The following is a 15,958-nucleotide window of genomic DNA, read 5'->3' as shown; positions in this document are numbered from 1 at the left end:
ATGTCACCTCTGGGAAGACCTTTCACACCACTGCCACATCAAAGTTGCGCGATTTTACTGTGATTTCACGGCCGCGATTTTGCCGCAATTTCAGGGAATGCCTGTGTAAGTGGCATCAAAATCAGACCAAAGTAGTGCAGGGACTACTTTGAAGTCGAAATGACTTGAAGTCGTACTAATATGCATGGTTGCCATTGGAAATCATGGGAAACGACTTGTCATGCTACTTTGCCATCACAAATCGTGGGCCTGATACACGCTAGTGTTTTTTTTTCCTGCTCAACCCAGCAGGCTGAATAAAAAAAAACGAAGAGCTCAGTAGGAGCTGATGTACTAACAATCTGATGTTAGTACAGTGACCCCCCTCCCCCTGAGATATTGTGTTCTGACAGGAGGACTGCCTCCTTGCCAGAACTCACCAGTCAGCACTCTCAGCCATTGACTAAGGCCCCATACACACGACCGAGTTTCTCGGCAGAATTCAGACATAAACTCGATCGGAGCTGAATTCTGCCGAGAAACCCGGCGTGTGTACACTTTCGGCCGAGGAAGCCGACGAGTTCCTCGCCGAGCCAAATAGAGAACATGTTCTCTATTTCCTCATTGTTCAATGAGGAAAGTTGGCTCGCCGAGATCCTCGGCGGCTTCACACAGAACTCGACGAGCAAAACGATGAGTTTTGCCCGTCGAGTTCCTCGGACGTGTGTACGGGGCCTCAGATCAATGATCGGGTGCCGATTGGCAGACCAAGGGATTTCCACATCCTTACTACTCTTAGGCCCCGTACACACGGTCGGACAAAACCGGTGAGAATGGTCCGACGGACCATTTTCATCGGTTCACCTCTGAAGTGGCCGTACGGCCTGATATGTGTACACACCATCAGTTCAAAATCTGATCGGGTCAGAACGCGGTGACGTAAAACACGACGACGTGCTGAATAAAACGAAGTTCAATGCTTCCAAGCATGCGTTGACTTGATTCTGAGCATGCACGGGTTTTGAACCGATGCTTTTCTGTACTAACCATCGGTTTGTGTGTACGGGGCCTAACAGTAAAAAACCCTCTACGCCGTTTAAGGTTAAACCTCTTTTCTTCTAATTTTAGTGAATGGCCGCGTGTCCTATTAAATTCCCTTTTGCGGAAATGTTTTATCCCTATTGAGGGGTCACCAGTACGGTATTTGTACATTAAAAATGATATCTCCTCTCAAGTTTCTCTTCTCCAGAGAGAATAAGTTCAGTGCTCCCAACCTTTCTTCATAACTAATATCCTCCAGACCCTTTATTAGCTTTGTTGCCCTTCTCTGGACTCTCTCCATTTCCAGGACATCATTCCTGAGGACTGGTGCCCAGAACTGGACAGCATACTCCAGGTGCGGCCGGACCAGAGTCTTGTAGAGCGAAAGAATTATCATTTTATCTCTGGAATTGATCCCCTTTTTAATGCCAATATTCTGTTTGCTTTGTTAGCAGCAGCTTGGCATTGCTGAGCCTATCATCTACTAGGACCCCCCAGGTCCTTTTCTGTCCTAGATTCCCCCAGAACTTCTCCCCCTAGTGTATAGATTGCATTCATATTTTTGCCACCCAAATTCATTATTTAAAATGTTTCTACATTAAATTTAATTTGTAGTTGCCCCACCCCATTAATTTGTTCCGATCTTCTTGCAAGGTTTCCACATCCTGCGGAGAAGTTTTGCCCCACTTAGCTTAGTTCTCTCTCCCTCTCTCTCTCTCTCTATAACAGACTTCATCTTCCTTTTTACCCTGGAGTACCCCTAGAAACCATTTTGAGTCCTTAGGGATCCTCTGCTTAAAAATATATCTACATTTGGTAGGTGATAAAATAATACGATCAGCAAGTTGTTGATGGTTGAAAAAAAAAAGAATATAGTCAGGGGCGGACTGACAACTCATGGGGCCCCCAAGCTATAGAAGATTATGGGGCCCCTGGGCTTACAGATGGCCACCACGTCAGGAGGCAGTGCAGAGGCGGGGCAGCTAAAATCTCGGGATTTTCACATCAAAAGCATGTCGGTTTCGGACATATCAGGGACAGATTTTAAAAAAAACACAGATTTTTACATACTGTCCCTGGTTTTACTGAGCTGGCAACCCTGGCATGGGGCCCTCGGGCAGTCCCCTGAATAAAGCATATGGCAAACAAACCCCAAGTTTCCACAGACCCCTGGCTGAGAAACCTTGCTCTCTTTGTGCTGCCACACAGTGAGGTCGATTTACTAAAACTGGAAAGTGAAAAATCTGGTGCAGCTCTGTATAGAAACCAATCGGCTTCTAAATTCAGCTTGTTCAATTAAGCTTTGACAAAAAAACCTGAAAGCAGATTTGTTGCTATGCAGAGCTGCATCTGATTTTGCACGCGCCAGTTTTAGTAAATCAGCCCCTGTGTCTCTGCATTGATGTTCTTTACAGTGCATAATTGGAGTCATTTTGGCTCCTTTAACCGCTTCAGCCCCGGAAGATTTTACCCCCCTTAATGACCAGGCAATTTTTTGCGATACGGGACTGCGCCTAAAATGTACCATAAGGGGTTTTAATATTGTACGAGTGGCAGGAACTCGTGGAAGGGAGCGCTAAATGGCCGTGGGATAGGGGCGCAAATTATTTGTCTTGGCTTGGGTGTGACAAAAATGTTACTGTTATAGGGGTTCCCACAACTTGGGAAATTGTATCAAGGGGTAATGGCACTAGAAAGGTTGAGAACCACTGGTCTAGACTCTAGACCAGGGGTCTCTAAACTTTTCAAACAAAGGGCCACTTTATTGCCCTTCAGACTTTAGGAGGGCTGGATTGGGGCCAGCAAGGGAAGAAAATATCACGGGCCCGGCATCAGTGATAACAAATATGGCCTCAGGGTTGGTGGTCAATAGGAAGAGGAGTATTCCCCCTATTAGTAGGAGGAATAGTATCCCATCATTGGTATCAGTGGATAATATAGTGCCCCATTGTTGGTGTCAATGGGAGGAATAGTGCCTCATGTCATTGGGAGGAATTATGCCCCAAGGGCCGGATAAAGGCTAGCAAAGGGCCACATCTGGCCCTCGGGCCGCAGTTTGGAGACCCCTGCTCTAGACCATAGTGATCAAATACATATTTATTACTGGGAAGAAAAATTAGCAGAGGGTATATTCTTCCCTACCCCTCCCCATTTGCAGAATCCTGTCAAAGTGGCAGATTCTATAAGTAGTTGCAGTTGTCACTTTTCTGTTGGCTTCCTATTGTTCACAGCTAAGTTAATGGAAACTTTTGCAAACTGTTATTAACCAACTTCCCCATTTGTATCAAGATGTACGTTCCTTGCTATCACTGCTTATTTTTGCATAACCCGATAACAAGTCAGCCATTAACTGAGCGTTAGATTTCCATCATTTTAAAGAGGGACGTCCAATTTTTATGATCATTGCCTTTAAAGGCTAACCCCACTCAAAACTGATACTTCAATTTTGGGTTGGGGCACTCAAGGGTTGATATACTGTACCTGCTGCTTTAACGTATGTGTTACTTTGTAGGACTTGTAGAGGACAGGGTGATACTTCCTGTGTGCTTGTTCCTCTACAGGAACCTGGATGGCTCAGGGGGTTTAGTACATGCCCCACGCTATAAAAGGCCGCCTGCAAGTCGGCTTTGTGTAGTGTGTTGCGGCGGTGGTTAAAGATAGAGACAGTGAGGGAGAGAGAGAGAGAGAGAGAGAGTGTCATTTCAATAGAGTTAGATAGAGCAGGCAGGCTAGTCAGTTAGAATAACAGTGTGTAGAGGATATATATGCATCCCAGGTGTTGTATATATATATTTATACACTGTATAGTATAGCTAGATCCGCTCTTCCTAATTTACTGACAGGCAGGCAGGTGATTGTGTTAGCTGCAGTATTCTCACGTGGTGTGTATTGCCTGTGTCCTCTGTAGTTTGCACCTAAAGCTACGTGGTGTGTGTACTGTCTGTGTCTGTGCTATTTTCTGTGCTATTTGTGCTTGATTTTCATCCATATTGCAGGGACCAGATATTACATTAACCCTCCTGGCGGTATTCCCGAGCGTGACTCGGGGTGGATTTTTTGTTCCAAAATCGGTAACCCCGAGTCACGCTCGGGGTAGCTATGCAGAGCCTGCAACGCGCGCTGGCTTACCTTGTTCCTGGATCTAGCGATGCCACCGCGCTGTGTGAGCGAGCGGGACCTCGCTCGATTTACACAGTGTCCTCCTGTGCCGCCGATCTCCGTTCCCTGTGACATTACGACGCACGGGGCGGAGAACGGCGCCAAATTCAAAAAAGTTAACAAACACATTACATACAGTATACTGTAATCTTATAGATTACAGTACTGTATGTAAAAAATACACACACCCCCTTGTCCCTAGTGGTCTGCCCAGTGTCCTACATGTTATTTTATATAATAAAAACGGTTCTTTCTGCCTGCAAACTGTAGATTGTCCATAGCAACCAAAAGTGTCCCTTTATGTCAAAAATGGTTTTAGAGCAGCTAGAAAACAGCAATAATAAATTATAATCACTTGCAGAATTGTGCGATAGCGATTTGTGGGGAAATTCGTCATAAAAAAATAAAAGTAATGACAGCGACAATTCTGCAACTGAGCAAATTTCAGTGATTTTGAGTTGATTACATTATTGAATAATTTTTATTATAATTATATTATTATTTGTTATAATTATTTATAATTATTTATTATATTATAATTTATAATTTTGTTTTTTAAAAAAATTCATACCCGGGATGCCTACTAGACTCTTGTTTGGTCAGATTTAAATTAGTTATTCCTAAGAATTGCAGGCCTACAGTATAAAACACCAAATTTCCTTGCAAAATAATTGTACCGCTTTTGGTACGTAATTCCAGACAGAATCATACCGCCAGGGAGGGTAAAGGAATTTTTCATTTTTTTTTTTCACTTTAAGCATCATTAAAATCACTGCTCCAGAAAAAACGACTGTTTCTAAAACTTTTTTTTCCATTGATGTTCCCTGGGGCAAGACCCGGGTTCTCAAACACGTTTTACGACAATAACTTGTATATTAGGCTTTAAAATTAGCACTTTTGAATTCGAACGTTCGAGTCCCATAGACGTCAATGGGGTTCTAAATGTTCGCGCAAACGTTCGGTCCGTTCGAAGGTTCTGGTGCGAACCGAACAGGGGGGGTGTTCAGATCATCCCTATTTAATACTTTACAGTTGATTTGATTAGATTTACACACACACACATACACAAATATACTGTACATATATACGGTATATATTCTTTATATATATATATATATATATATATATATATATATATATATATATATACACAATATATATATATATATATATATATATATATATATATATATATATTTTTTTTTTTTTGTTTTGTTTTGTTTTGTTAAGTGGGTGGCATCCAAAATAATCTGTTCTGTGCCTTGTATACTGCGACAATGAAGTACATAATTTTATTACATCTGCAACTACCAAAGAATATTTGCTGTCCTATGGGCTACACTAATTAAAAAAGTCAATAGCTTGATACATTTGCATACCTTAAAAACACTGTACAAAATGACTCATCAGAGCACCGACTCCCAGACATATAAGTTTCATTATTATGCAAGCATGTTCAATAACTAAGCCCATTTTACCGTTCCCCTTGACTGCTATTATACAATTATCCTAACAAAGATCTGGTCCATAGTAACACTTAAAAATTATTTCCACTTTTGCAGCCAAATTTGGATAACACCTACTTCATATTACTTGCATGTTCCTGTTCACATAACCTAAATTAAAAAAAATATAAAAAAAAATAGCCGTTCACCTTTTTAAGTACCCTTTACCTGCCTAAACTAGCGCCCCCCCAATCTAAAGTTAAGGAGGGGGCAGAGGAGGTATGTTTACCTTAACCACTTGAGCTCTGGAAGGTTTTTACCCCTCATTAACAGGGCATATTTTGCTATTAAGCACTGTGCTACTTTAACCACTTCAGCCCCGGAAGAATTGGCTGCCCAATGACCGGGCCATTTTTTGCGATTCGGCACTGCGTAGTTTTAGATGACAATTGCACGGTCGTGCGACATTGTACCAAAACAAAGTTGACGCCCTTTTTTTTCCCACAAATAGAGCTTTATTTTGGTGGTATTTGATCACCTTTTCCGTTTTAAATGTTTTGAACTATAAACAAAAGAATAGCGACAATTTTGAAAAAAAAAATACCTTTTACTTTTTGCTATAATAAATATCCAAATTTTTGACCGATACGTATTCTTCTACATATTTTTGGTAAAAAAAAATCGCAATAAGGGTATATTGATTGGTTTGTGCAAATGTTATAGCGTCTACAAAATAGAGGGTCGTTTTTATGTTTTTATCGTGACTGTGACATTATGGCGGGCACATCGGACACTTTTGACGCTATTTTGGGACCATTTTCATTTATACAGCGAACAGTGCTGGCAGGAAAAGGGTTAAACACTAGGGGGCGATGAAGGGGTTAAGTGTGTCCCACGGATGTGTTCTAGCTGTAAGGCCTCGTACACACGACCGGACATGTCCGCTGAAACTGGTCCGCCGACCAGTGTCAGCGGACAGATCCGATCGTGTGTACAGGCTAGCGGACAGATTTCCAGCAGACAAATGTTTCTTAGCATGCTAAGAAACATGTCCGCTGGAAAGCTGTCCGTCGGACATGTCCACTGGTTACGTCTAACCAGCGGACCGAAATCCCGCGCATGCGTCAACTTGATTCGACGCATGCGTGGAAGCATTGAACTCGCGCGATAGAGAACGTCGGTGTTGTCTACGTCACCGCGTTCTCTGTCCGCGGGGATTTCAGTTTGATGGTGTGTACAGCCATCAGACCAAAATCTCCGAGCGGACATGTCCGATGAAAACGGTCCGCGGACCGCTTTCATCGGACATGTCCGGTGGTGTGTACGAGGCCTAAGGGGGCTGGGCTACCAGTGACATGACAGAGATCACTGCTCCCGATGACAGGGAGCAGTAGATCTCTGTCCTGACACTGTACGTTTTTCATCGAGGAAACTGTCGAGGAACTCGACGAGGAAAAAAGAGAACACGTTTTCTTTTTCCTCGACGGGAGTTTCAATTTCCTCGTCGTGTTCCTTGTTGGGCTGGTTTTCGACGAGAAAATCGACCGTGTGTATGCTAAGAAACCCGCGCATGCTCAGAATAATGTATGAGACGGGAGTAAAAGTAACATTTGTAATGGAGATAACACATTTTTCACGCTGTAACAGACTGAAAAGTGCAAATCGTCTCTTACCAAACTTTTACTTAACACGCAAGCACATGAGATTAGCAAAAGCAGCCCCAAGGGTTGTGCCAGTGGAATCGAACTTCCCCTGCCATTGTATGTGTTCTACGTCACCGCGTTTGAGAACGAGGAGATTTTGTCTTGACAGTGTGTACGCAAAGCAAGCTTGTCGAGTTCCTCGACAGGCCTAACAAGGATCTCGTCAAGGAAAACGATGTGTCTTTTCCGACGAGTTCCTCGGTCGTGTGTACGAGGCCTAACACTGCATGGCCAAATGTATACATTCTTGAGTTCTAAGGCTGGGTACACACGAGAGGATTTATCCGCGGAAACGGTCCGGGGGACCGTTTCCGCGGATAAATCCTCTGGTGGATTTTGATCTCATGGTTGTACTAACCATGAGATCAAAATCCCTGCGGAATTCCGTCCGCGGTGACGTGTCGCGCCGTCGCCGCGATGATGACGCGGCGACGTGCGCGACCCTGTGATATATGGACTTCCACGCATGCGTCGAATCATTACGACGCATGCGGGGGATGGATTCGGACGGATTGATCCGGTGAGTCTGTACAGACCAGCGGATCAATCCGTTGGACTGGATTCCAGCGGATAGATTTCTTAGCATGTCAAGAAATTTTTATCCGCTGGAAATCCATCCCCGGGGACAAAAATCCGCGGAAACAGATCCGCTGGATCGTACACACCAGGGGATCTATCCGCTGGAACCGGTCCGCGGATCAATTCCAGCGGATCGATCATCTCGTGTGTGCGGGGCCTTAGTGTTTCCAATGAAGGGTACTGGTAATGCCACAGCATACAAAGACATTAAAGTCAATCATGCACTTCCAACCTTGTGCCAACAGCCTGGTATAGGCATTTTCTGTTCCAGCATGTTCCAGCCCCATATAGGCATGGTTTGATGGGGAGAACCTTGTGTGGCCTTCAGAGTCCTGACCTGGATGTCTTTGGTATAAATTGGAATCCAATATCCGTGCCTGACCTCATAAATGCTTTTTGACTGAATAGGCACAAAGTCCTATTCTGAAATCATGTGGAAAGCGTTCAAAGATGAGCGGAGGCTATTAGGGGGGCTTACCGAAAATGAATGTCTATGGATTTGGAATTGGATGTCTAACAAGCTTGTATAGGTGTGATGGTCAGGTGTCCACAAGCTTTTGGCCATATAGTGTATTTTGGTTTTGATACAAGAGTAGGGACTTTTACCCATACAGATGTGAATGTTCTCAGTAGCTCTGTCACTTAACTTATATATTTGTCCTTTAACACACCGTTTAAAAATAGAATTTGTATCTGCGGTGACTTAAAGGTAGTGAACTAAAATGAAAGAGCTGTGGTTATAAGAAACCAGTGGTATGTACTTCATAGCACAGGATGGACTCTTTATGGAAGTGCATTTACGTCAAATATATGTGCTTTGTGGCTTTTACCATGACCTTGAAGGTTCTTCCTATTCTTAGGAACAAACAGCCATACTGGGCCTCAGGAAACGCTCATCTGGGTTCCAGCTACTCATTTTTTTTAGAGCAGGTTAGACAAAATTTGGTATTTGAGATTGGAGAATTTAATACATGCATCATGTAGATTCGTTAAAGCAGCTAAAACATACGATCGCCACGAGCGGACATTTATGGTCAAATGCTCCTCCCATAGGCTATAGAAGAATTCTAATGTTGGTTGACTAGTAATAATAATTAATAAATATATCTATTACTAGTCATACAACATTAGAGTTCTACTATAGCTTGTGGGCGGAGCAATCGCCCGGAAATGTACGATTGCGGCGTCATACAGTTTAGCCGCTTCATCGAATCTTCTTAGAACATTCGACAGACAACATAAGCCTTCAATTGACAGATTCGACCTTAATTAATTCAGATTTTTGGACGAAAGCATTTTTTAACAAAACTAAATAAATAAAAACAAATTTCGTAACTAAATGTATTTTTCGGAACGAAAACAAAATTCCGAAATGAAATATTTCAGTGTGCACATGTCTAATGCACAGTGGGGAGCTGGCTCTGGTTCCTCATGAAGCGACAGCCAGCTCCCCTATCAAAGATGGCGGCACTGGGGATCCACAACAGTAAGGCCTCGTACACACGATAGGATAGCCAGAGGACAATGGTCTGAAGGACCGTTTTCATCGGTCAAAACCGATCGTGTGTGGGCCCCATAGGTTATTTAACCTTCGGTTAAAAAAATAGGAACTTGCTTTAAAATTTAACCGATGGACGCCTAACCGATAGGTCAAAACCGATCGTTAGTATGCAAAAGCATTGAACTTCGTTTTTTTCAGCACGTCGTTGTGTTTTACATCACCGCGTTCTGACACGATCGGTTATTTAACATATGGTGTGTAGGCGTGACGGACCATCAGTCAGCTTCATCGGTTAACCTAAGACAACGGTCCTTCAGACCGTTGTCCTCTGGCTATCCTATCGTGTGTACGAGGCCTACGAAGAACTGGTTGTGGGAAGACAGCGCTGGACCCCAGGCACTTGGTAAGTACTTGGTTTTTTAAGGTCAGCAGCTACTGAACTTCCTCTTTAACTCAAAAAGTCCCTTCTATTACTCTCAGTCTCCTCCATATCCCCACATTTTTTCTACTGTGATCTGACTTCCTGTTAGAGGGGTGGCTACGTTCATTCTCCATGACCCCACTGTATGTAGGAACGTGGCCACCCTCTCTTGCTCGCTCCTAAGATGGACTATGTAATTTGTAGTCAAGAGGTTTGGGAGCTTTCAAAAGGCATTACAAAGAGGTAGAAAAACACAGTAAGAAACAATTTAATGAAAAATAGATTACAGGACCAATACATAGTGTATGGATTGTTTTTGGAGAATATCGTTTAACATAATCTTGTATTTTCCTCCTATACAGGATATACGACTTTAGAGAAAACAGAAATGGGAAACACCATTAAAAACAATCCTCCGCCAGCAAAAATTACTCAATCGGAAACAGGTCAGTGCATGTACAGTATATTAACCACTTAAGGACCCGACCAATATGCTGCTAAATGACCCAAGGGGTTTTTACAATTCGGCACTGCGTCGTTTTAACAGACAATTGCGCGGTCGTGCGACGTGGCTCCCAAACAAAATTCGCGTCCTTTTCTTCCCACAAATAGAGCTTTCTTTTGGTGGTATTTGATCGCCTCTGCGATTTTTATTTTTTGCGCTATATACAAAAATAGAGCGACATTTTTGAAAAAAAATCAATATTTTTTACTTTTTGTTATAAGAAAAATCAAATAAACTAAATTTTAGTCAAACATTTAGGCCAAATTTTATTCAGCCACATGTCTTTAGTAAAAAAAAATCGCAATAAAAAAAAAATAGCTACCTAGCGGGAACAGCGACACTAATACAGCGATCAGAATAGCATTGTCTCCCCTTTAAAGGAAGCGCATATCCAATGGTTCCACTAGCAAGATCAAGAGGTATTTACAAAATGTTCCTGGGGGTACTTCGAAAACAGAAAGCCCAGTATTACCAATATAGGTAGCCTACGTCACACTGGGGATTTTATTGCTCGACCATAATTCAACTTTAATGGAACATTTTAATGCAGCAGTTATGTTTTTTCATCTTATAGGAACCGAAAGTGATTTTCTGGCTGTTCTTTATGACTATCCTCCACCGGATGTGAGCGAGCCAATCTTCTACTTTGGAGAAAAGCTGAGGGTCATCTCAGAGTAAGTTACATTCTCTAAAGCCTAAGTGCAGCACATTCGTTTTTGTCGTCTGAAAACCGACTTGGTTGTTTTTCGGGGGCGAGGGAGTCACAGAACCAGGAAACTTGGCACAAACAGCTTTTACGTTTCACAAACTAATCAAGTGCCTAAAAAATCTGTAACATCAGATCTAAAGCCATTTGGAAAATTAGGATACTGGCAACCATACAGATTATTCTAGCCAACTCAACAGAATGAATTACAGCCACAGAGCAGACAACAAAGGCTGGAAAGTCATCAATAGGGACCAATTTACAAACATTGACAAATTCTGATGTTTTTAAAGCCCCACTCCTACCTGACACTCATTCCACCTCATTCCACCTCTCACCATTACTCATTTCTAATTAATTGCTGAAGTTTAAGTATGGCAAATTTTACAGCTTGGACCAACGTACCGGTAAGTATGTATATGCCATACCTATGGGATCCCCATTAAAGCTTAAAATCATCTGGAAGTCCAAGTGTAGGCAGGTGGAGTGGTAGAGTTCCCCTTTAGGTGAAACCCCTCCCTTGTGGAGGGAGCAGTGGGAGGAATTCCCATTTGGTGGTTGGTTCTAGGGCTGGAGGTTCGGTTGAGCCTGGAAGCAAGATGGAAAAAGGAGGACAGCAGAACTTGTCCTTTCCCCAGGGGAAAGAAAGAAACCAGGCCAAGAAGAGGCCTCCTAGACCTGTATTACACCTGGGACAGAGGAGGACTTTTCTGGGCTCCCCAAAGGACAGAAGGAGAGAGAGATATAGCGGTCTTCGGCCCTAGGCCGTCTTGCCCATGCCAGCTAAGATCAACTGTATGTCTTGCTAACTGAATCTATTTTCCAGCCACTAGGTGAAGAGCCATGACTTATATTGACTGTATCAGTTGCAATACGTTTAGTAAAAAATTTTAAATTATACTACGGCCATGGAGTGTGTTCATCGGTCTGCATCTCAGTATGTAGAGAGTGTGAGAATGTGTTCTGCTGTGCCCTGGAGAAGGTACCCAATATTTGGAACCCCTGAAAGTGAAGTGGAAGAAGCACACAGTCAGGAGGGTAGTTCGGGGGTTGGTCTCCTCCCACCACTCACACATTGGGGAAAGTCATCGGCCAAGCCCTGTATTTCCCAGAAGGTCAGTGTTATGATGGGGGTCGGCTCAGCTGCTTACTTAAGCTGCCGACACACGTCACTACCTGCAAGACATCGATGCTTCCCATTGCCTATGCGGCAGCAGGGCCCTCTCAAGATCCGTTAAAGGAGTCTGAGCAGTGATGTCAACAGAAGGGTATCATGGAGAACCAGTCCACACACATGGAAACAGCACCAGTGAGACCAGTGAGGGGCTCCAATTGAGGGGGAGTTACATTTTGCCTGGAGATGGGTTTTAAAGTCCCAACTGCTGAAGATTTTCTACTAATAAATACTATAGTTCAGAATGAATAATCCTAACGGAGTCCTTTATCCTTCACCTGAGTATTGCATGCCCCTGGGACATGGTTTCAGCCACCGAAATGCGTTGCCTTGTTACTTTGAAATTTGATGGTGAAAACAATGCTTTTTGGACTTTAGAATCATTGGTGTGGTTCTCTGAATGACTCACCTTCTCTGGATTTAACTGTGAAACAACAATAGGCTCATGCCTGAGGCCTCGTACACACGACCGAGTTTCTCCGCAAAAAACAGCAAGAAACTTGCTGGGAGATATTTTTTTGCCGAGGAAACTGGTCGTGTGTACATTTTCGTTGAGGAAACTGTCGAGAAACTCGACGAGCCAAAAAGAGAGCATCTTCTCTATATTCTTGATGGGAATGGAGAAAATTGGCTTGTCGAGTTCCTCGACAGCCTAACAAGGAACTCGACGAGGAAAACGATGTGTTTCGCCTGTCGAGTTCCTCGGTCGTGTGTACGAGGCCTGAGAGTTGCCTAACTGGAGCCAGTGTACTACTTTCATGAAAAACTTGACCCGTTTACTTGAATTAGATGTAATCCTGTTACTAGAACCTCATCTCCGCAAACAAGGATTGACCAACATGGATAATGAAGGGCTCATGTGCATTCTAGCATGAAGAAGCTCACAGAATTTAGAACTTGGAGGAAAGGTTTAGCACTGGGAAATGCACTTTGAAAAATAAATAGTGCATTTATATACAATTAAATAGATTAGACCAAAATGAGGGACAAATGGGGAGGAAAGAGGGACAGAGGGAATTTGTTCCAAATCAGGGACAGTCCCCCCAGAATCAGGGACAGTTGGGAGTCATTAGATTGGGCTCATGTAAGTATAAGGGGGCTGGGGGGAGGGGGTAAGTAGCTGAATGCAGAAGGTTTCTAATGCAGGACTATGGCCAATACTTTTTTTCATTTTGTATTGAGTAAGGGAGAGTTAAAAGCTCTGTTAGATTTTTTTAGCTATCTGCATCTCATTGCAGAGATTTCCCTGCACTTCCTGTCCCATATCCAAGCAGGAAGTGAGGAAAATCCCTGCAAATTAGGGGAATATCTTTGGGACCCCCATTGGAAGATTTCCCCTCTATTACTTTTCTGGGGGCAACCCAAAATTTGGGATTTTTTTTTATTTTCACTTTCAATGTTAAACAGGAAAAATAGAGAGGGTAGATCTCCTAAATGGGGGCCCAGGCAATAATTACTGACAGGGGTTCTAATCCCTGTAAGTATTGCCTTTAGCATAGCTCCCAACTGTCCCTGATTTCAAGGGACTGTCCCTGATTTGGAGCAATGTCCCTGTGTCCCTCATTTGTCCCTCATTTTGGTCTGATCTATATAGATGTATATAAAATTCACTTTTTATCTATCAAAAAGTCTTTCCCAGTGCTAAACCTTTCTAAATTGCTGCATCTGTAAATTCCAAAAGCCAATATAAAGGAATAGTAGTGGTAAAAAAAAAAGCACTTGTGGGTTCAACCAATCTTGTTTTTTGTACAAATCTCCTTTAAGGGGGAGTGGCAAGGGGTGTGTCCTATGCCTGCATACTTTTGCTGATAGGTGTCCCCCATTCCCATCTCTAAGGCCCCTTTCACACTGGGGCGGGAGGTGCGTCAGGGGTAAAGCGCCGCTATTTTTAGCGGTGCTTTACCACCAATTTTGCGGCGCTAGTTTTACCCCCGCTTTTCTGCAGAGGAGCATTGCCGGCGGTATAGCCGCGGTGTCCCACTGATTTCAATGGGCAGGAGCGGTGGTATACACACCGCTCCTTCACCGCTCCAAAGATGCGGCTAGCAGGACTTTTTTTACCGTCCTGCTAGCCCACCGCTCCATTGTGAAAGCCCTCTGGGCTTTTACACTGGAGACACAGCAACAGCTGTTTAGGCATACCTCCCAACATTTTGAGATAGGAATGAGGGACACCTACTATCAAACGCATGTAGGCATAGGACACACCCCTGCCACACCCACTTAAAGAGAATTAACCAAAGAAAAAGGTTAATTAAATCCACAAGTGCTTTTTTTTACCCTTACTATTCCTTTATATTGGCTTTTAAAATTTAAAAATGCAGCAATATAGAACTTGGATGAAAGGTTTAGCACCGGGAAACACTTTTTGAAAGATAAAAAGTGCATTTTATATACATCTATATGGATCAGACCAAAATGAGGGACAAATGAGGGGGAATGAGGGACAGAGGGACATTGCTCCAAATTAGGGACAGTTCCTCGAAATCAGGGACAGTTGGGAGCTATGGTTTAGGGTCGGTTTGCAGGTGCTATTTTTAGCGCAATAGCGCCAGTGCAAACCACTCCAGTGTGAAAGGGGTCAAAAAGTTGGGAGGTATAAAGTACATTTTAAAGTAAAAAAAACTTTTAGATCAACTTTAAGTTCTGAGGCCTCGTACACATGACCGAGGAACTCGTCGTGAATGAAACGTCGCTTTCCTCGACGAGTTCCTTGTTAGGCTTGTTAAGAATCTTGTCAAGCTTTCCTTGCATACACACTGACAAGACAAAATCTCCTTGTTCTCAAACGCGGTGACATACAACACGTACCACGTCACTATAAAGGGGAAGTTTGATTCCACTGTCGCCACCCTTGGGGCTGCTTTTGCTAATCTCATGTTACTGCGTGTTAAGTAAAAGTTTGGTGAGAGACCATTTGCGCTTTTCAGTCTGTTGCAGCGTGAGGAATGTGCTATCTCCATTACAAACGCTACTTTTACCGAAGGTGCGCTCCCGTCTCATACTTTATTCTGAGCATGCGCGGGTTTCTTAGCATACACACGAACGTGTTTCTCGTCGTAACCAGCCCGACGAGGAACACGACGAGGAAATTGAGACTCCCGACGAGAAAAAAGAGAACTTGTTCTCTTTTTTTCTCGTCGAGTTCCACGACAGTTTTCTCGACGAAAAACATACACACGACCGTTTTCCTCGGCAAAAAAGCTCTGCCACCAAGTTTCTTGATGGATTCTGTCGAGGAAAACGGTCGTGTGTACGAGGCCTTATGGACAAAAATTTAAAAATTTTTGTAAAGGCATTTGTGTTATGTTTGTAAGCAGCAAATAGATATTCATTTTGTGAAACCAATGCTAATAGCCAGATTCAGAAAGACTGGCTTAACTTTGTGCAGGCGTAGCGTATCGCATATACGCTACGCCGCTGTAAGTCAGAGAGGCAAGTGCTGTATTCACAAAGCACTTGCCTCCTAAGTTACGGCGGCGGAGCGTAAATGGGCCGGCGTAAGCGCGCCTAATTCAAATGAGGAACACAGGGGCGTGTTTTATGTTAATGAATCGTGACCCGACGTGATTGACGTTTTTAACGAACGGCGCATGCGCCGTCCGTGGACATATCCCAGTGTGCATTGCTCCAAAGTATGCCGCAAGGACTTATTGGTTTCGTCCAGCCCCATTCACTTACGCAAACTACGTAAAATTTTCAAAATTCGACGTGGGAACGACGTCCATACTTAACATTGGCTAGG

General features: G+C 43.3%; 2 protein-coding genes across 3 annotated transcripts in view; one reads left to right on the top strand and one right to left on the bottom strand.

Moving 5' to 3' along the window:
• TG (thyroglobulin) overlaps positions 1 to 15,958 on the bottom strand; it is a 426,102-nt gene that overhangs the window by 145,284 nt on the left and 264,860 nt on the right. The gene's annotated exons all lie outside the window — the stretch shown is intronic.
• Positions 1 to 15,958, top strand: part of SLA (Src like adaptor) — a 60,561-nt gene that overhangs the window by 21,213 nt on the left and 23,390 nt on the right. For both annotated transcript variants that reach the window (XM_040354990.1, XM_040354989.1), the window contains exons 2-3: positions 10,191 to 10,274; positions 10,908 to 11,007. In XM_040354990.1, the coding sequence (XP_040210924.1) occupies positions 10,217 to 10,274; positions 10,908 to 11,007 (158 nt within the window). In that variant the 5' untranslated portion in view covers positions 10,191 to 10,216. The remainder of the gene's footprint in view (positions 1 to 10,190; positions 10,275 to 10,907; positions 11,008 to 15,958) is intronic.

This window comes from Rana temporaria, chromosome 5 (assembly GCF_905171775.1).
Source record: "Rana temporaria chromosome 5, aRanTem1.1, whole genome shotgun sequence".
Lineage (NCBI taxonomy): Eukaryota > Metazoa > Chordata > Amphibia > Anura > Ranidae > Rana > Rana temporaria.
This window is presented reverse-complemented; position numbering and strand designations above follow the sequence as displayed.